Source organism: Oncorhynchus kisutch, linkage group LG18 (assembly GCF_002021735.2).
Source record: "Oncorhynchus kisutch isolate 150728-3 linkage group LG18, Okis_V2, whole genome shotgun sequence".
Taxonomy (NCBI): domain Eukaryota; kingdom Metazoa; phylum Chordata; class Actinopteri; order Salmoniformes; family Salmonidae; genus Oncorhynchus; species Oncorhynchus kisutch.
Window position 1 is genome coordinate 79,632,758 of NC_034191.2, and position 21,995 is coordinate 79,654,752.

A 21,995-nucleotide genomic window follows, 5' to 3' on the forward strand; every position below is an offset into this window, starting at 1 on the left:
TCTGTCTCTACCTCTGTCCTCTGTCTCTACCTCTACCTCTACCTCTACCTCTACCTCTACCTCTACCTCTACCTCTACCTCTACCTCTACCTCTACCTCTCTCTGTCTCTCTCTCTCTCTCTGTTTATCTGTTTATCTATCAGGGTGTGTAGGGTGCAAATATGATCAGTCATGCGATGTGTTGGTATGAATCCAATTTGGCTTTTACTCAAGCCATTGTGCTTATTTAGAACTCTTACATTTATAATACTACAGGTTACAGGTACCAAGGTTACTGTACACACATTGTTAGGGTCCAATATGTCTCTGTTCTTAAAGATTGGGGTTATGAGTCCTTGATTCCAGATGTCAGGGAAATAACCTACACTCAGGATCAAATTAATTAAACCGTTTTAATATAGCCAATTGAAATTTTGCACTAGTGAGTTTGAGCATCTCATTTAGGATGCCATCAGGTCCGCATGCTTTTTTAAATCTGAGGGCCTGAAGTTTCTTATTGAGCTCCTGGTCAGTAATAGTTTAGTTTCTTATAGAGCTCCTGGTCAGTAATTGGGAAGTCCAATGGATTTTGATGGTCCTTTATAGCTTTTTCTAATCCATTCAACTTCTCATGAATTTGGCGTTGTTCTGCGTTTGTGTCAATTTGAATGGTGTTGTAGAGCGTTTTAAAATGGGTTGTCCATATGTCACCATTTTGTATTGCTATTTCCTCTTTTTTACATTTTTTACGTTTTATCCAATTTTGCCAGAAGTTTTTGTGTTTATGGACTCAATTAGTGTCAGCTGCTTGCTGTTGTACTGTGATTTTTTTGGTTCTGAGTTTATAGAGTTTTAAAGTCTGATGCGGTAGCACAAAAAAGAGCTCTGATGACACCTCCTTCACTGGATCAGCACACACCATCACCACCGGCTCCACATCTTGAGTGAGGGCCGGAGAGCTCGCCTGAGGAGATGCCTTGCATTCGGGCACCGCCCCCAGAAGGGGGAGAGAGCTGGCCTGAGGAGATGCCTTGCATTCGGGCACCGCCCCCAGAAGGGGGAGAGAGCTGGCCTGAGGAGATGCCTTGCATTCGGGCACCGCCCCCAGAAGGGGGAGAGAGCTGGCCTGAGGAGATGCCTTGCATTCGGGCACCGCCCCCAGAAGGGGGAGAGAGCGGGCCCGAAGAGATGCCTTGCATTCGGGCACCGCCCCCAGAAGGGGGAGAGAGCTGGCCTGAGGAGATGCCTTGCATTCGGGCACCGCCCCCAGAAGGGGGAGAGAGCGGGCCATCGACAGAACGAGGAAGAGCTAGACTAGCAGTAGAATTTGAATGGGTTAAACTGATGCGAGAATTGGGGATAGAGGATGCATCTGTCATTAGTAATGTTTCACTGTAACATGTCAAACTAACCCTTTACAGAAATAGCTCGACCCACAAGGTTAGAATATGACTCAGCGCTAAAGCCGACCTGGTCCTGAAAAGAGCATATAAGGAGAGTGCCTTCCTTAAGAGGGCATGATAGTGCTACTTGACTTATCACCGACAGACAGCTCGTGATACTTCAACTATCATCAACCTAATAGGTAATATCTGACTTTCATACTCTAGAACAATTGTATCTCTTGACTTCTGATTTCTGATTTCGAGACATACTGAGACAAATTACCCTCCACACTCCTCGTGCTGAATAAATCCACCTCCTAACCGAGGTGGGTGAATAGCAACAGTGGTGTTATAAGGGGGTTTTGTCTCGAACCGTTCTCTTCACTAATCAGTAAATCATAGTACAAACTTCTAGTAGGAGAAACAGATACTGAGTGAAGTAGTGAAGCCTCTGGAGAAATTGTGAGTGGAAGAACATACTCTTTGGGGACCAACCAGGTCAACCTGCTCTAAGGTAATTAACCACTTGTTGTAATACATATATAAGGTAATTAACCACTTGTTGTAATACATATATAAGGTAATTAACCACTTGTTGTAATACATATATAAGGTAATTAACCACTTGTTGTAATACATATATAAGGTAATTAACCACTTGTTGTAATACATATATAAGGTAATTAACCGCTTGTTGTAATACATATATAAGGTAATTAACCACTTGTTGTAGTACATATATAAGGTAATTAACCACTTGTTGTAATACATATATAAGGTAATTAACCGCTTGTTGTAATACATATATAAGGTAATTAACCACTTGTTGTAATACATATATAAGGTAATTAATTGCTTGTTGTAATACATATATAAGGTAATTAACAGCTTGTTGTATACATATATAAGGTAATTAACCGCTTGTTGTAGTACATATATAAGGTAATTAACCACTTGTTGTAGTACATATATAAGGTAATTAACCACTTGTTGTAATACATATATAAGGTAATTAACCACTTGTTGTAATACATATATAAGGTAATTAACCACTTGTTGTAATACATATATAAGGTAATTAACCACTTGTTGTAATACATATATAAGGTAATTAACCGCTTGTTGTAATACATATATAAGGTAATTAACCGCTTGTTGTAATACATATATAAGGTAATTAACCACTTGTTGTAATACATATAGAAGGTAATTAACCGCTTGTTGTAATACATATATAAGGTAATTAACCGCTTGTTGTAATACATATATAAGGTAATTAACCACTTGTTGTAATACATATATAAGGTAATTAACCGCTTGTTGTAATACATATATAAGGTAATTAACCACTTGTTGTAATACATATATAAGGTAATTAACCACTTGTTGTAATACATATATAAGGTAATTAACCACTTGTTGTAGTACATATATAAGGTAATTAACCGCTTGTTGTAATACATATATAAGGTAATTAACCGCTTGTTGTAATACATATATAAGGTAATTAACCACTTGTTGTAATACATATATAAGGTAATTAACCACTTGTTGTAGTACATATATAAGGTAATTAACCGCTTGTTGTAATACATATATAAGGTAATTAACCACTTGTTGTAATACATATATAAGGTAATTAACCACTTGTTGTAATACATATATAAGGTAATTAACCACTTGTTGTAATACATATATAAGGTAATTAACCACTTGTTGTAATACATATATAAGGTAATTAACCACTTGTTGTAATACATATATAAGGTAATTAACCACTTGTTGTAATACATATATAAGGTAATTAACTGCTTGTTGTAATACATATATAAGGTAATTAACCACTTGTTGTAATACATATATAAGGTAATTAACCGCCTGTTGTAATACATATATAAGGTAATTAACTGCTTGTTGTAATACATATATAAGGTAATTAACTGCTTGTTGTAATACATATATAAGGTAATTAACCGCTTGTTGTAATACATATATAAGGTAATTAACTGCTTGTTGTAATACATATATAAGGTAATTAACTGCTTGTTGTAATACATATATAAGGTAATTAACCACTTGTTGTAGTACATATATAAGGTAATTAACTGCTTGTTGTAATACATATATAAGGTAATTAACCACTTGTTGTAATACATATATAAGGTAATTAACCACTTGTTGTAATACATGTATAAGGTAATTAACCACTTGTTGTAATACATATATAAGGTAATTAACCACTTGTTGTAATACATGTATAAGGTAATTAACTGCTTGTTGTAATACATATATAAGGTAATTAACTGCTTGTTGTAATACATATATAAGGTAATTAACTGCTTGTTGTAATACATATATAAGGTAATTAACCACTTGTTGTAATACATATATAAGGTAATTAACCACTTGTTGTAATACATATATAAGGTAATTAACTGCTTGTTGTAATACATGTATAAGGTAATTAACCACTTGTTGTAATACATATATAAGGTAATTAACCACTTGTTGTAATACATATATAAGGTAATTAACCACTTGTTGTAATACATATATAAGGTAATTAACCGCTTGTTGTAATACATATATAAGGTAATTAACCACTTGTTGTAATACATATATAAGGTAATTAACCGCCTGTTGTAATACATATATAAGGTAATTAACTGCTTGTTGTAATACATATATAAGGTAATTAACTGCTTGTTGTAATACATATATAAGGTAATTAACCGCTTGTTGTAATACATATATAAGGTAATTAACTGCTTGTTGTAATACATATATAAGGTAATTAACTGCTTGTTGTAATACATATATAAGGTAATTAACCACTTGTTGTAGTACATATATAAGGTAATTAACCGCTTGTTGTAATACATATATAAGGTAATTAACCACTTGTTGTAATACATATATAAGGTAATTAACCACTTGTTGTAATACATGTATAAGGTAATTAACCACTTGTTGTAATACATATATAAGGTAATTAACCACTTGTTGTAATACATGTATAAGGTAATTAACCGCTTGTTGTAATACATATATAAGGTAATTAACTGCTTGTTGTAATACATATATAAGGTAATTAACTGCTTGTTGTAATACATATATAAGGTAATTAACCACTTGTTGTAATACATATATAAGGTAATTAACCACTTGTTGTAATACATATATAAGGTAATTAACCACTTGTTGTAATACATATATAAGGTAATTAACCACTTGTTGTAATACATATATAAGGTAATTAACCACTTGTTGTAATACATATATAAGGTAATTAACCGCTTGTTGTAATACATATATAAGGTAATTAACTGCTTGTTGTAATACATATATAAGGTAATTAACCACTTGTTGTAATACATATATAAGGTAATTAACCACTTGTTGTAATACATATATAAGGTAATTAACCACTTGTTGTAATACATATATAAGGTAATTAACTGCTTGTTGTAATACATATATAAGGTAATTAACTGCTTGTTGTAATACATATATAAGGTAATTAACCACTTGTTGTAATACATATATAAGGTAATTAACCACTTGTTGTAATACATATATAAGGTAATTAACTGCTTGTTGTAATACATATATAAGGTAATTAACCACTTGTTGTAATACATATATAAGGTAATTAACCACTTGTTGTAATACATATATAAGGTAATTAACTGCTTGTTGTAATACATATATAAGGTAATTAACTGCTTGTTGTAATACATATATAAGGTAATTAACCACTTGTTGTAATACATATATAAGGTAATTAACCACTTGTTGTAATACATATATAAGGTAATTAACCACTTGTTGTAATACATATATAAGGTAATTAACTGCTTGTTGTAATACATATATAAGGTAATTAACCACTTGTTGTAATACATATATAAGGTAATTAACCGCTTGTTGTAATACATATATAAGGTAATTAACCACTTGTTGTAATACATATATAAGGTAATTAACCACTTGTTGTAATACATATATAAGGTAATTAACCGCTTGTTGTAATACATATATAAGGTAATTAACCACTTGTTGTAATACATATATAAGGTAATTAACTGCTTGTTGTAATACATATATAAGGTAATTAACCACTTGTTGTAATACATATATAAGGTAATTAACCGCTTGTTGTAATACATATATAAGGTAATTAACCACTTGTTGTAATACATATATAAGGTAATTAACCGCTTGTTGTAATACATATATAAGGTAATTAACCACTTGTTGTAATACATATATAAGGTAATTAATAGTATTAAGTGTTTTGATGATGTTATAGATTAAGGACAAAGAAGAAACTGTAATAACGTGTCCAACTGTGTGACTTGTAAACATTGAATAAAAAGTTGAAACTAGACCCAAAACCATTGAGGAGAGAACGCCTCTGACACTTCCAATCTAGGGGAACAAGTCTAGTTTCTACACTAAAGACAATAGAACGGTTTGGACAGAATAATCATTTTATTGTAACAGGTATCCTCTATATTAATACTCAAGTAGTATTAGTCGACGGACACTATAAATCGTAACTAAGGTATAACTTGTGTGAGTCTAGATATAAGAGCATACAAAGGGAAAGGGAAAGCGAAGCAAGAGGTACTCTAAGTCTGATTGATAGTATCTAGTATCCAGAAACAAGAGGTACTCTAAGTCTGATTGATAGTATCTAAGATCCTGAAACAAGAGGTACTCTAAGTCTGATTGATAGTATCTAAGATCCTGAAACAAGAGGTACTCTAAGTCTGATTGATATTATCTAAGATCCTGAAACCAGCCTAACAGCACCACACAAGGCTAATCTCTGAATTAAAGGGCAGGATACATAACCAGGTCAGTCTGGCGGACCTGTGAGTCACCAGTTAGCCTGTGAGTCACCAGTTAGCCTGTGAGTCACCAGTTAGCCTGTGAGTCACCAGTTAGCCTGTGAGTCACCAGTTAGCCTGTGAGTCACCAGTTAGCCTGTGAGTCACCAGTTAACCTGTGAGTCACCAGTTAGCCTGTGAGTCACCAGTTAGCCTGTGAGTCACCAGTTAGCCTGTGAGTCACCAGTTAACCTGTGAGTCACCAGTTAACCTGTGAGTCACCAGTTAGCCTGTGAGTCACCAGTTAGCCTGTGAGTCACCAGTTAGCCTGTGAGTCACCAGTTAGCCTGTGAGTCACCAGTTAGCCTGTGAGTCACCAGTTAGCCTGTGAGTCACCAGTTAGCCGGGTGACATAAGAACTTGAGTGAGACGACTTGTATCACTCTCGACGGGGGTACCTTAACGGTCCTATAGCAAAATCCCCTACCGTAACAAGTCTCACAGTAATGAAGGCATAATTCACCATTATTTGGGTTGGACAGTTTTTTCCTTATAATTTTACAATCTGCAACAAACCAGTTCAGATGAGGTCTTTTGTGTTTTGTTTTAATATCAATTTCAATTGTGCTTCTTTTGCCGCTTGCCTGAATATATAGTAGATGTTTTTTACTGCTAGATTGATGCCTTCTCCCTCTCTCCCTCTCTGTCTCTCTCTCTGTCTCTCTCCTGCTCTGTCTCTCTCTCCCGCTCTGTCTCTCTCTCTTTCTCTCTCCCGCTCTGTCTCTCTCTCTGTCTCTCTCTCCCTCTCTGTCTCTCTCTCTGTCTCTCTCCCGCTCTGTCTCTCTCTCCCGCTCTGTCTCTCTCTCTGTCTCTCTCTCCCGCTCTGTCTCTCTCCCGCTCTGTCTCCCTCTCTGTCTCTCTCTCTGTCTCTCTCTCCCGCTCTGTCTCCCTCTCTGTCTCTCTCTCTGTCTCTCTCTCCTGCTCTGTCTCTCTCTCTGTCTCTCTCTCCCGCTCTGTCTCTCTCTCTCTGTCTCTCTCTCCCGCTCTGTCTCTCTCTCTGTCTCTCTCTCCCGCTCTGTCTCTCTCTCTGTCTCTCTCCCGCTCTGTCTCCCTCTCTGTCTCTCTCTCTGTCTCTCTCTCCCGCTCTGTCTCTCTCTCTTTCTCTCCCACCCCAGGTATATGAGATGTTGGTAGAGAGTGGGGAACTGGACAACACCTACATAATCTACACGGCTGACCACGGCTACCACATTGGCCAGTTTGGGCTGGTCAAGGGGAAGTCCATGCCCTACGACTTTGACATCAGAGTGCCCTTCTTCCTCCGCGGGCCCAACGTCGAACCTGGAGCCGTGTAAGTAAGCCTTGTCCAAGCCACAGGGTAGGAGCCTGTTTCTGTATTTCCTGTTTCTGTATTTCCTGTTTCTGTATTTCCTGTTGCTGCATCTCCTGTTTCTGTATTTCCTGTTTCTGCATCTCCTGTTTCTGTATTTCCTGTTTCTGTATTTCCTGTTTCTGTATTTCCTGTTTCTGCATTTCCTGTTTCTGCATTTCCTGTTTCTGCATCTCCTGTTTCTGCATTTCCTGTTTCTGTATTTCCTGTTTCTGCATTTCCTGTTTCTGCATTTCCTGTTTCTGCATCTCCTGTTTCTGCATCTCCTGTTTCTGCATCTCCTGTTTCTGCATCTCCTGTTTCTGTATTTCCTGTTTCTGCATCTCCTGTTTCTGCATCTCCTGTTTCTGCATCTCCTGTTTCTGCATCTCCTGTTTCTGTATTTCCTGTTTCTGTATTTCCTGTTTCTGTATTTCCTGTTTCTGCATCTCCTGTTTCTGTATTTCCTGTTTCTGCATTTCCTGTTTCTGTATTTCCTGTTTCTGCATTTCCTGTTTCTGCATTTCCTGTTTCTGCATCTCCTGTTTCTGCATTTCCTGTTTCTGTATTTCCTGTTTCTGTATTTCAGTAGCGTGAGGTCGCTTGATGTACAAGTACACCCCGTGGACCAGGCGCTAGTCTGTTGCAGGGAGTTAGCCCCCCTCAATCCATCTCCTAATGCTGAGTGCCAAGCATTGGTTGTGTCTGTTGGTCTTAATGACGTTGTTGTACTGTTCCTCCCTAGTGTCCCTCAGCTGGTGTTGAACATTGATCTGGCCCCCACCATACTGCACATGGCTGGGCTGGACACACCTCCAGACATGGACGGGAAGTCCATCCTCAAACTACTGGAACAGGAGAAGACTGGAAACAGGTAGGAATGGGGTTCATATACAACAGGTAGGAATGGGGTTCATATACAACAACAGGTAGGAATGGGGTTCATATACAACAGGTAGGAATGGGGTTCTTATACAACAGGTAGGAATGGGGTTCATATACAACAGGTAGGAATGGGGTTCTTATACAACAGGTAGGAATGGGGTTCATATACAACAGGTAGGAATGGGGTTCATATACAACAGGTAGGAATGGGGTTCATATACAACAGGTAGGAATGGGGTTCATATACAACAACAGGTAGGAATGGGGTTCATATACAACAACAGGTAGGAATGGGGTTCATATACAACAACAGGTAGGAATGGGGTTCATATACAACAACAGGTAGGAATGGGGTTCATATACAACAGGTAGGAATGGGGTTCATATACAACAACAGGTAGGAATGGGGTTCATATACAACAGGTAGGAATGGGGTTCTTAAACAACAGGTAGGAATGGGGTTCTTATACAACAGGTAGGAATGGGGTTCACATACAACAGGTAGGAATGGGGTTCTTATACAACAGGTAGGAATGGGGTTCTTATACAACAGGTAGGAATGGGGTTCTTATACAACAGGTAGGAATGGGGTTCATATACAACAGGTAGGAATGGAGTTCTTAAACAACAGGTAGGAATGGGGTTCTTATACAACAGGTAGGAATGGGGTTCTTATACAACAGGTAGGAATGGGGTTCTTATACAACAGGTAGGAATGGGGTCATATACAACAACAGGTATGAAGGGTGGCATATAATTTTGAAATATATATTCTACTCAGGCCTCCCGAGTGGTGCAGTGGTCTAAGGCACTGCATCACAGTGCTAGCTGTGCCACTAGAGATCCTGGTTTGAGTCCAGGCTCTGTCGCAGCCGGCCGCGACCGGGAGACCCATGGGGAGGCGTACAATTGGCCCAACGTCGTCTGGGTTAGGGGAGGGTTTGGCCGGCAGGGATGTTCTTGTCCCATCGGGCTTTAGAGACTCCTGTGGCGGGCCGGACGCAATGCCCACTGACACGGTCGCCAGGTGTACGGTGTTTCCTCCGACACATTGGTGCGTCTGGCTTCCGGGTTAAGCGGGCATTGTGTCAAGAAGCAGTACGGCTTGGCTGGGTTCTGTTCCGGAGGACTCACGGCTCTCGACCTTCGCCTCTCCCTAGTCCGTACGGGAGTTGCAGTGACGAAACAAGACTGTAACTACCAATAGGATACCACGAAATTGGGGAGAAAAATCATTAAAAATTCAACTCAACATTTAGAACACTCAACATTTAGAACACTCAACATTTAGAACACCCAACATTTAGAACACTCAACATTTAGAACACCAGGTAATGCCATTGAGATTAAGCATCTTTCTATTTCAAGTAAAAAACTTTTCCACACAAAACATTGGATACATTTAGATCACGTCATTCTGACGTTTTAAACATTGCAGTGTTTATACACATATGACAAAACACACCAAAATATGTAGCGATTACATAAAGCACACGCTTCCCGTCTCAAAATCAAACATTCGCAGAGCAAAAGTGCATCCCAAATGGCTCCATATGAATGTTTTATAAACTGACACTTAACCAGAGCACGATGGGAAATAGGGAGACAGAGCAAAGTAAAACAAAACATCTGTGGGATATCGATCCTGTAAACCAAGTCAATGATTCAGGGTTTCATGTTGAACACATTTCAGTTCCTTATCTTGACTCCGCAAACCTTTAGGAATCTTATAATCATAGCTCTGGCAGACCAACGTAGCTCATGGTTTGGAGTCCCAAATGGCACCCTATTCCCTACGTAGTGCACTGCTTTTGACCAGGATCCTATGGGTAACTCAATTTTGTCCTGGTCAAATGGAGTACACTACGTAGGGCGCCATTTGGAAAGGAGCCATTGGTAAGTGTAATGCCAGGCCCACTTTGAATTCTATCAACTAAAGAGGCATTCTGTCTTTCCAGATTCAAACGCAATCGGAAACCCACAGTCTGGAGAGATACATTCCTGGTGGAGAGAGGGTAAACTGACACACACACACACACACACACACACACACACACACACACACACACACACACACACACACACACACACACACACACACACACACACACACACACACACACACACACACACACACACACGGAGGTGCACTCATACACAAGCACGTGCCCTCACACTGTCAAAACTCACAGTGTCCTCTTCAGACAAGCACACACACACACACACACAGGCCGGTTGGGGATATCTATTTTTAGCATTATTTGGTCGACGTTAGGAGCTATAAATGCCTGCCTGGTGCTTCGTGAAAGTTCGCACATGGAGGCGTTTGACACTAAGAGCTTTAAAGTGACAGATGTTTGTCATTTAAAAAAAAACTTTGTTGCTTTTCTGCTCTGTGGTGCCTGCATTGGAAGACTGGCGAGGCTGGTGCCATTTGGGATGTAACCGTCACACACACAGTCATCCACTCCTGTTCCCCTTATCACCTCCCATTCCCTTCAGCTCATTGGCTGCTCTGTTCAGTTCCAGGAAACTGCCTCCCATTCCCTTCAGCTCATTGGCTGCTCTGTTCAGTTCCAGGAAACTGCCTCCCATTCCCTTCAGCTCATTGGTTGTTCTGTTCAGTTCCAGGAAACTGCCTCCCATTCCCTTCAGCTCATTGGCTGTTCTGTTCAGTTCCAGGAAACTGCCTCCCATTCCCTTCAGCTCATTGGCTGCTCTGTTCAGTTCCAGGAAACTGCCTCCCATTCCCTTCAGCTCATTGGCTGCTCTGTTCAGTTCCAGTTAACTGCCTCCCATTCCCTTCAGCTCATTGGCTGCTCTGTTCAGTTCCAGGAAACTGCCTCCCATTCCCTTCAGCTCATTGGCTGTTCTGTTCCGGTTAACTGCCTCCCATTCAGCTCATTGGCTGCTCTGTTCTGTTCCAGGAAACTGCCTCCCATTCAGCTCATTGGCTACTCTGTTCTGTTCCAGGAAACTGCCTCCCATTCAGCTCATTGGCTGCTCTGTTCAGTTCCAGTTAACTGCCTCCCATTCCCTTTAGCTCATTGGCTGTTCTGTTCCGGTTAACTGCCTCCCATTCAGCTCATTGGCTGCTCTGTTCTGTTCCAGGAAACTGCCTCCCATTCCCTTCAGCTCATTGGCTGTTCTGTTCCGGTTAACTGCCTCCCATTCAGCTCATTGGCTGCTCTGTTCTGTTCCAGGAAACTGCTTTAAAAATGGTCAAGTTGTTGAGTAATGACTATCTCACATCCTTTAATGCAGTGAGCTCCAACAGTATTGGGACAGTGACAGTTTTGTTTCTGTACTTTGGATTGATGACATTAAAGTGCTGCCTGTCAGCTTTAATTTGAGGGTATTTTCATCCATATCAGGTAAACCTTTTAGAGATGACATCACTTCCTATACATAGTTCCCCCGTTTTAGGGGACCAAAAGTATTGGGACAAATTCCCTTACCAGTGTAGTATTTGGTCCCATATTCCTAGCACACAATGACTACATTAAGCTTTTTACACTTTTAAACTTGTTGGATGCATTTGCAGTTTGTTTTTGGTTGTTTCACATGTTGTGCCCAATGGAAATTATTGGTAAACAGAGGATTGTGTCATTTTGGAGTCACTTTTATTGTAAATTAAAAATATCAACGCTACCATGATTATGGATAGTCCTGAATGAATTGTGAATAATGATGAGTGAGAAAGTTAGCCACAAAAATGTCATACCCCCAAGACATGCTAACCTCTCACCATTACAATAACAGGGGAGGTTAGCATTTTATATCATACCCCCAAGACATGCTAACCTCTCACCATTACAATAACAGGGGAGGTTAGCATTTTATATCATATCTCCAAGACATGCTAACCTCTCACCATTACAATAACAGGGGAGGTTAGGATTTTATATACCTCCAAGACATGCTAACCTCTCACCATTACAATAACAGGGGAGGTTAGCATTTTATATCATACCCCCAAGACATGCTAACCTCTCACCATTACAATAACATGGGAGGTGAGCCTTTTGGGGGGGTATGATATTTATGCCTCTTACTTGCTAAAATGTAGGGCCTATGCACAAAAAGAGTGCTGTAATTTCTAAATGGTTCACCCGATATGGATGAAAATACTCTTAAATTATAGCTGACAGTCTACACTCATAGTCATTGTATCATTTGAAATCCAAAGTGCTGGAGTACTGAGCCAAATCAAACAGAATTGTTACTATCCCACTACTTTTGGAGCTCCCTGTATTCCTATGTTCAGAACTGTTGTGTTGTTTGCAACTGTCCTTGGCTGTAATTGTAGCTCCAGCACATTACCTACGGTCTGAGCTCCATCTACACTAACACTACGTTCTGTCTCTGGATGCCAAGAAAGCCATCCCCGGACTCTGACCCACCCGTTCCAGCCGGCCCAGACCAGGCTTTCCTGCCAGCTCAGCCAAGACATCCCAGCCAGCCCAGACCAGGCTTTCCAGCCAGCCCAGCCCAGGCATCCCAGCCAGCCCAGGCATCCCAGCCAGCCCATCCCAGTCAGCCAATCCCAGGACAGCCATCCCAGCCCAGCCAACTCATCCCAGCCAGGCCATCCCAGCCCAGCCAGCTCATCCCAGCCCAGCCAGCTCATCCCAGCCAGGCCATCCCAGCCCAGGCATCAAAGGCAGCTCATCCCAGCCAGCACATACCAGCCCAGATATCAAAGCCAGCTCATCAAAGCCAGCTCATCCCAGCCAAGCCCATCCCATTGCAACCCTTCCCAGGCCATCCCAGCCCATCCCAGCCCAGGCATCAAAGCCAGCTCATCCCAGCCCAGCCAGCCCAGCCCATCCCAGCCAGCCCATGCATCAAAGCCAGCTCATCCCAGCCCAGCCCATGCATCAAAGCCAGCTCATCCCAGCCCAGCCCATTCCATTGCAACCCTTCTCAGGCCATCCCAGCCCAGCCAGCCCAGCCCATCCCATCCCATCCCAGCCCAGCCCAGGCATCAAAGCCAGCTCATCCCAGCCAGCCCATCCCAGCCCAGCCCATCCCATCCCAGCCCATTGCAACCCTTCCCAGTACATCCCAGCCATCCCAGTTCTACCTCGCTCTAGAGTGCATCCCAAATAGTACCCTATTCCCTATGTAGTGTCTCTAGTCAACTGGCACCCTATTCCTTATGTAGTGTCTCTAGTCAACTGGCACCCTATTCCTTATGTAGTGTCTCTACTCAAATGGTACCCTATTCCCTATGTAGTGTCTCTAGTCAACTGGTACCCTATTCCCTATGTAGTGTCTCTACTCAAATGGCACCCTATTCCTTATGTAGTGTCTCTAGTCAAATGGTACCCTATTCCCTATGTAGTGGTTTTGACAGGACCTATAGGGAATAGGGTACCATTTGGGGTGCACGCTGCTCTTCTCTCTACCCAGCCCTAGCCAGCTCTACCGTGGGCCAAGCACATTGACCTCCCCCCTGGCTTTGGCACACTGGCACCACTCTAGCCCTCAGATCCACACGGCCCTGCCAACCAACAGCCAACTGTTCTGCCAACTTCCTGCCAACCACCCCCTGCCAACTTCCTGCCTCCGCCAACACTGACTACATTCTCCAGACACACAGACATAATCGCTATGACAACAACAACGTGACCCTAAAGTACAACCTGTCCCCTTGGCTTTGAGAATGTTTGGGACTGCTGTCCTGTCTGACAAGATAGAGCTAACAGAGAAGTTACTCACTAATGGATGTAGCTCTGTATTGTAGCGTTAGAGGTTAACAGACGTTGTTTATGTACTGGCAATGCTTCAGCTTTGTAGCCAAGTTCTACAACAATTTTACTCCGTCTTTATGTTTTAGGTAGCAGACTAATTCTGGGTTCAGCAAAAAATTGTCTAGACAAGGCAACAATAATAGGTTTGTTAAATGCAGAAACAAACAACATGTCAGTTGGCTAGAGCAGCAACAGGTCGCAGCTGTAAATGAGAACTTGTTCTCAACTAGCCAAGCTGTTAAAAGGTGAAATTTAGAAATAAACACTTTTTTTAAACAGACTAGCCCTGGGCTAACAGAGAACAGAATAAGCCTGGGCTAACAGAGAACAGACTAAGCCTTGGGCTAACAGAGAACAGACTAAGCCTTGGGCTAACAGAGAACAGACTAAGCCTGGGCTAACAGAGAACAGACTAAGCCTGGGCTAACAGAGAACAGACTAAGCCTGGGCTAACAGAGAACAGACTAAGCCTGGGCTAACAGAGAACAGACTAGCACTGGGCTAACAGAGAACAGACTAGCACTGGGCTAACAGAGAACAGACTAGCACTGGGCTAACAGAGAACAGACTAGCACTGGGCTAACAGAGAACAGACTAGCACTGGGCTAACAGAGAACAGACTAGCACTGGGCTAACAGAGAACAGACTAGCACTGGGCTAACAGAGAACAGACTAGCGCTGGGCTAACAGAGAACAGACTAGCACTGGGCTAACAGAGAACAGACTAGCACTGGGCTAACAGAGAACAGACTAGCACTGGGCCTCTGTCCTGTCCTAATCCTAATCTGGGCCTCTGTCCTGTCCTAACCCTGATCTGTACCTCTGTCCTAATCCTGATCTGTACCTCTGTCCTAATCCTGATCTGTACCTCTGTCCTAATCCTGATCTGTACCTCTGTCCTGTCCTAACCCTGACCTGTACCTCTGTCCTGTCCTAACCCTGACCTGTACCTCTCCCTGTCCTAACCCTGACCTGTACCTTTGTCCTGTCCTAACCCTGACCTGTACCTTTGTCCTGTCCTAATCCTGACCTTTCCCTCCCCCTGTCCTGTACCTCTGTCCTGTCCTAATCCTGATCTGTACCTCTGTCCTGTCCTAATCTGTACTCAACTAGCCAAGCTGTTAAAAGGTGAAATTTAGAAATAAACACTTTTTTTTAAAACAGACTAGCCCTGGGCTAACAGAGAACAGACTAAGCCTTGGCTAACAGAGAACAGACTAAGCCTTGGCTAACAGAGAACAGACTAAGCCTTGGCTAACAGAGAACAGACTAAGCCTTGGCTAACAGAGAACAGACTAAGCCTTGGCTAACAGAGAACAGACTAAGCCTTGGCTAACAGAGAACAGACTAAGCCTTGGCTAACAGAGAACAGACTAAGCCTTGGCTAACAGAGAACAGACTAAGCCTTGGCTAACAGAGAACAGACTAAGCCTTGGCTAACAGAGAACAGACTAAGCCTTGGCTAACAGAGAACAGACTAAGCCTTGGCTAACAGAGAACAGACTAAGCCTTGGCTAACAGAACAGACTAGCCCTGGGCTAACAGACAACAGACTAAGCCTGGGCTAACAGAGAACAGACTAAGCCTGGCCTAACAGAGAACAGACTAAGCCTGGGCTAACAGAGAACAGACTAGCCCTGGGCTAACAGAGAACAGACTAATCCTGGGCTAACAGAGAACAGACTAAGCCTGGGCTAACAGAGAACAGACTAAGCCTGGGCTAACAGAGAACAGACTAAGCCTGGGCTAACAGAGAACAGACTAAGCCTGGGCTAACAGAGAACAGACTAAGCCTGGGCTAACAGAGAACAGACTAGCACTGGGCTAACAGAGAACAGACTAGCACTGGGCTAACAGAGAACAGACTAGCACTGGGCTAACAGAACAGACTAGCCCTGGGCTAACAGAGAACAGACTAGCCCTGGGCTAACAGAGAACAGACTAAGCCTGGGCTAACAGAGAACAGACTAAGCCTGGGCTAACAGAGAACAGACTAAGCCTGGGCTAACAGAGAACAGACTAATCCTGGGCTAACAGAGAACAGACTAATCCTGGGCTAACAGAGAACAGACTAGCACTGGGCTAACAGAGAACAGACTAGCACTGGGCTAACAGAGAACAGACTAGCACTGGGCTAACAGAGAACAGACTAGCACTGGGCTAACAGAGAACAGACTAGCACTGGGCTAACAGAGAACAGACTAGCACTGGGCTAACAGAGAACAGACTAGCACTGGGCTTACAGAGAACAGACTAGCACTGGGCTAACAGAGAACAGACTAGCACTGGGCTAACAGAGAACAGACTAGCACTGGGCTAACAGAGAACAGACTAGCACTGGGCTAACAGAGAACAGACTAGCACTGGGCTAACAGAGAACAGACTAGCACTGGGCTAACAGAGAACAGACTAGCACTGGGCTAACAGAGAACAGACTAGCACTGGGCCTCTGTCCTGTCCTAATCCTAATCTGGGCCTCTGTCCTGTCCTAACCCTGATCTGTACCTCTGTCCTAACCCTGATCTGTACCTCTGTCCTAATCCTGATCTGAACCTCTGTCCTAATCCTGATCTGTACCTCTGTCCTGTCCTAACCCTGACCTGTACCTCTGTCCTGTCCTAATCCTGATCTGTACCTCTCCCTGTCCTAACCCTGACCTGTACCTTTGTCCTGTCCTAACCCTGACCTGTACCTCTATCCTAATGTGTACCTCAGTCCTGTCCTAATCTGTACCACTCTTGTCCTAATCCGGATCTGTACCTCTGTCCTGATCTGTACCTCTCTCTTGTCCTGATCCTAATCTGTACCTCTCTCTTGTCCTGATCCTAATCTGTACCTCTCTCTTGTCCTGATCCTAATCTGTACCTCTCTCTTGTCCTGATCCTAATCTGTACCTCTCTCTTGTCCTGATCCTAATCTGTACCTCTCTCTTGTCCTGATCCTAATCTGTACCTCTCTCTTGTCCTGATCCTAATCTGTACCTCTCTCTTGTCCTGATCCTAATCTGTACCTCTCTCTTGTCCTGATCCTAATCTGTACCTCTCTCTTGTCCTGATCCTAATCTGTACCTCTCTCTTGTCCTGATCCTAATCTGTACCTCTCTCTTGTCCTGATCCTAATCTGTACCTCTGTCCTGTCCTAATCTGTACCTCTGTCCTGTCCTAACCCTCTCCACCTCACATGTCTCTTCTACAGTAAACTCCTGAGGAAGAAGGAGGACAGAGGCGGTAGTTCAACCACCCAGAACACCAACAGCCTGCCCAAATACAAGAAGGTCAAAGAGGTGTGTCAACAGGCAGAGTTCCAGACACCTTGTGAACAGCCTGGACAGGTATTTGTGTACAGACACAGACAGACACACACAGACACACAGGCAGACAGGCACACAGACAGACACACACACAGAGACATTCACTAAAGTGATCTCACATGCTATATAAAGAACATGGGGGTTCCCCCCAACATACTGACACCAAAGCATCGCCCTCGTGACCTCACATGCTATATAAAGACCTGGGGGTTCCCCCCAACATACTGACACCAAAGCATCACCCTCGTGACCTCACATGCTATGTAAAGAACCTGGGAGTTCCCCCCAACATACTGACACCAAAGCATCACCCTCGTGACCTCACATGCTATGTAAAGAACCTGGGAGTTCCCCCCAACATACTGACACCAAAGCATCACCCTCGTGACCTCACATGCTATGTAAAGAACCTGGGAGTTCCCCCCAACATACTGACACCAAAGCATCACCCTCGTGACCTCACATGCTATGTAAAGAACCTGGGAGTTCCCCCCCAACATACTGACACCAAAGTATCACCCTCGTGACCTCACATGCTATGTAAAGAACCTGGGAGTTCCCCCCAACATACTGACACCAAAGCATCACCCTCGTGACCTCACATGCTATGTAAAGAACCTGGGAGTTCCCCCCAACATACTGACACCAAAGCATCAGCCTCGTGAACTCACATGCTATGTAAAGAACCTGGGAGTTCCCCCAACATACTGACACCAAAGCATCACCCTCGTGACCTCACATGCTATGTAAAGAACCTGGGAGTTCCCCCCAACATACTGACACCAAAGCATCACCCTCGTGACCTCACATGCTATGTAAAGAACCTGGGAGTTCCCCCCAACATACTGACACCAAAGCATCACCCTCATGACCTCACATGCTAAATCAAATCAAATTTATTTGTCACATACACATGGTTAGCAGATGTTAATGCGAGTGTAGCGAAATGCTTGTGCTTCTAGTTCCGACAATGCAGTAATAACGAACAAGTAATCTAACTAACAATTCCAAAAAAAACTACTGTCTTATACACAGTGTAAGGGGATAAAGGATATGTACATAAGGATATATGAATGAGTGATGGTACAGAGCAGCATAGGCAAGATACAGTAGATGATATCGAGTACAGTATATACATATGAGATGAGTATGTAAACCAAGTGGCATAGTTAAAGTGGCTAGTGATACATGTATTACATAAGGATGCAGTCGATGATATAGAGTACAGTATCTACGTATGCATATGAGATGAATAATGTAGGGTAAGTAACATTATATAAGGTAGCATTGTTTAAAGTGGCTAGTGATATATTTACATCATTTCCCATCAATTCCCATGATTAAAGTGGCTGGAGTAGAGTCAGTGGCATTGACAGTGTGTTGGCAGTAGCCACTCAATGTTAGTGGTGGCTGTTTAACAGTCTGATGGCCTTGAGATAGAAACTGTTTTTCAGTCTCTCGGTCCCAGCTTTGATGCACCTGTACTGACCTCGCCTTCTGGATGACAGCGGGGTGAACAGGCAGTGGCTCGGGTGGTTGATGTCCTTGATGATCTTTATGGCCTTCCTGTAGCATCGGTTGGTGTAGGTGTCCTGGAGGGCACGTAGTTTGCCCCCGGTGATGCGTTGTGCAGACCTCACTACCCTCTGGAGAGCCTTACGGTTGAGGGCGGTGCAGTTGCCATACCAGGCGGTGATACAGCCCGCCAGGATGCTCTCGATTGTGCATCTGTAGAAGTTTGTGAGTGCTTTTGGTGACAAGCCGAATTTCTTCAGCCTCCTGAGGTTGAAGATCCTCACGATGCTGTCTGTGTGAGTGGACCAATTCAGTTTGTCTGTGATGTGTATGCCGAGGAACTTAAAACTTGCTACCCTCTCCACTACTGTTCCATCGATGTGGATGGGGGGGGTGTTCCCTCTGCTGTTTCCTGAAGTCCACAATCATCTCCTTAGTTTTGTTGACGTTGAGTGTGAGGTTATTTTCCTGACACCACACTCCGAGGGCCCTCACCTCCTCCCTGTAGGCCGTCTCGTCGTTGTTGGTAATCAAGCCTACCACTGTTGTGTCGTCCGCAAACTTGATGATTGAGTTGGAGGCGTGCGTGGCCACGCAGTCGTGGGTGAACAGGGAGTACAGGAGAGGGCTCAGAACGCACCCTTGTGGGGCCCCAGTGTTGAGGATCAGCGGGGAGGAGATGTTGTTGCCTACCCTCACCACCTGGGGGCGGCCCGTCAGGAAGTCCAGTACCCAGTTGCACAGGGCGGGGTCGAGACCCAGGGTCTCGAGCTTGATGACGAGCTTGGAGGGTACTATGGTGTTGAATGCCGAGCTGTAGTCGATGAACAGCATTCTCACATAGGTATTCCTCTTGTCCAGATGGGTTAGGGCAGTGTGCAGTGTGGTTGAGATTGCATCGTCTGTGGACCTATTTGGGCGGTAAGCAAATTGGAGTGGGTCAAGGGTGTCAGGTAGGGTGGAGGTGATATGGTCCTTGACTAGTCTCTCAAAGCACTTCATGATGACGGATGTGAGTGCTACGGGGCGGTAGTCGTTTAGCTCAGTTACCTTAGCTTTCTTGGGAACAGGAACAATGGTGGCCCTCTTGAAGCATGTGGGAACAGCAGACTGGTATAGGGATTGGTTGAATATGTCCGTAAACACACCGGCCAGCTGGTCTGCGCATGCTCTGAGGGCGCGGCTGGGGATGCCGTCTGGGCCTGCAGCCTTGCGAGGGTTAACACGTTTAAATGTCTTACTCACTTCGGCTGCAGTGAAGGAGAGACCGCATGTTTTCGTTGCAGGCCGTGTCAGTGGCACTGTATTGTCCTCAAAGCGGGCAAAAAAGTTGTTTAGTCTGCCTGGGAGCAAGACATCCTGGTCCGTGACTGGGCTGGGTTTCTTCCTGTAGTCCGTGATTGACTGTAGACCCTGCCACATGCCTCTTGTGTCTGAGCCGTTGAATTGAGATTCTACTTTGTCTCTGTACTGGCGCTTAGCTTGTTTGATAGCCTTGCGGAGGGAATAGCTGCACTGTTTGTATTCAGTCATGTTACCAGACACCTTGCCCTGATTAAAAGCAGTGGTTCGCGCCTTCAGTTCCACACAAATGCTGCCATCAATCCACGGTTTCTGGTTGGGGAATGTTTTAATCGTTGCTATGGGAACGACATCTTCAACGCACGTTCTAATGAACTCGCACACCGAATCAGCGTATTCGTCAATGTTGTTGGCTGACGCAATACGAAACATCTCCCAGTCCACGTGATGGAAGCAGTCTTGGAGTGTGGAGTCAGCTTGGTCGGACCAGCGTTGGACAGACCTCAGCGTGGGAGCTTCTTGTTTTAGTTTCTGTCTGTAGGCAGGGATCAACAAAATGGAGTCGTGGTCAGCTTTTCCGAAAGGGGGGCGGGGCAGGGCCTTATATGCGTCGCGGAAGTTAGAGTAACAATGATCCAGGGTCTTTCCACCCCTGGTTGCGCAATCGATATGCTGATAAAATTTAGGGAGTCTTGTTTTCAGATTAGCCTTGTTAAAATCCCCAGCTACAATGAATGCAGCCTCCGGATAAATCGTTTCCAGTTTGCAGAGAGTTAAATAAAGTTCGTTCAGAGCCATCGATGTGTCTGCTTGGGGGGGGATATATACGGCTGTGATTATAATCGAAGAGAATTCTCTTGGTAGATAATGCGGTCTACATTTGATTGTGAGGAATTCTAAATCAGGTGAACAGAAGGATTTGAGTTCCTGTATGTTTCTTTCATCACACCATGTCACGTTGGCCATAAGGCATACGCCCCCGCCCCTCTTCTTACCAGAAAGATGTTCGTTTCTGTCCGCGCGATGCGTGGAGAAACCCGCTGGCTGCACCGCTTCGGATTGCGTCTCTCCAGTGAGCCACGTTTCCGTGAAACAGAGAACGTTACAGTCTCTGATGTCCCTCTGGAATGCTACCCTTGCTCGGATTTCATCAACCTTGTTGTCAAGAGACTGGACATTGGCAAGAAGAATGCTAGGGAGTGGTGCACGATGTGCCCGTCTCCGGAGTCTGACCAGAAGACCGCTTCGTTTCCCTCTTTTTCTGAGTCGTTTTTTGGGTCGCTGCATGGGAACCATCCCGTGGCGCTGGTTGTAAGGCAGAACACAGGATCCGCATCGCGAAAAACATATTCTTGGTCGTACTGATGGTGAGTTGACGCTGATCTTATATTCAGTAGTTCTTCTCGGCTGTATGTGATGAAACCTAAGATGACCTGGGGTACTAGTGTAAGAAATAACACGTAAAAAAAACAAAAAACTGCATAGTTTCCTAGGAACGCGAAGCGAGGCGGCCATCTCTGTCGGCGCCGGAACCTGGGAGTTCCCCCAACATACTGACACCAAAGCATCACCCTCGTGACCTCACATGCTATATAAAGAACCTGGGGGTTCCCCCCAACATACTGACACCAAAGCATCACCCTCGTGACCTCACATGCT

At 43.7% G+C, this 21,995-nt stretch overlaps 1 protein-coding gene across 1 annotated transcript in view; it reads left to right on the forward strand.

Annotated features, from left to right (window-relative positions):
- LOC109882753 (extracellular sulfatase Sulf-1-like) overlaps positions 1-21,995 on the forward strand; it is a 78,673-nt gene that overhangs the window by 29,735 nt on the left and 26,943 nt on the right. Inside the window, exons 6-9 of the mRNA XM_031796881.1 lie at positions 7,375-7,550; positions 8,314-8,442; positions 10,412-10,468; positions 17,405-17,540. Of these exons, the coding sequence (XP_031652741.1) occupies positions 7,375-7,550; positions 8,314-8,442; positions 10,412-10,468; positions 17,405-17,540 (498 nt within the window). The remainder of the gene's footprint in view (positions 1-7,374; positions 7,551-8,313; positions 8,443-10,411; positions 10,469-17,404; positions 17,541-21,995) is intronic.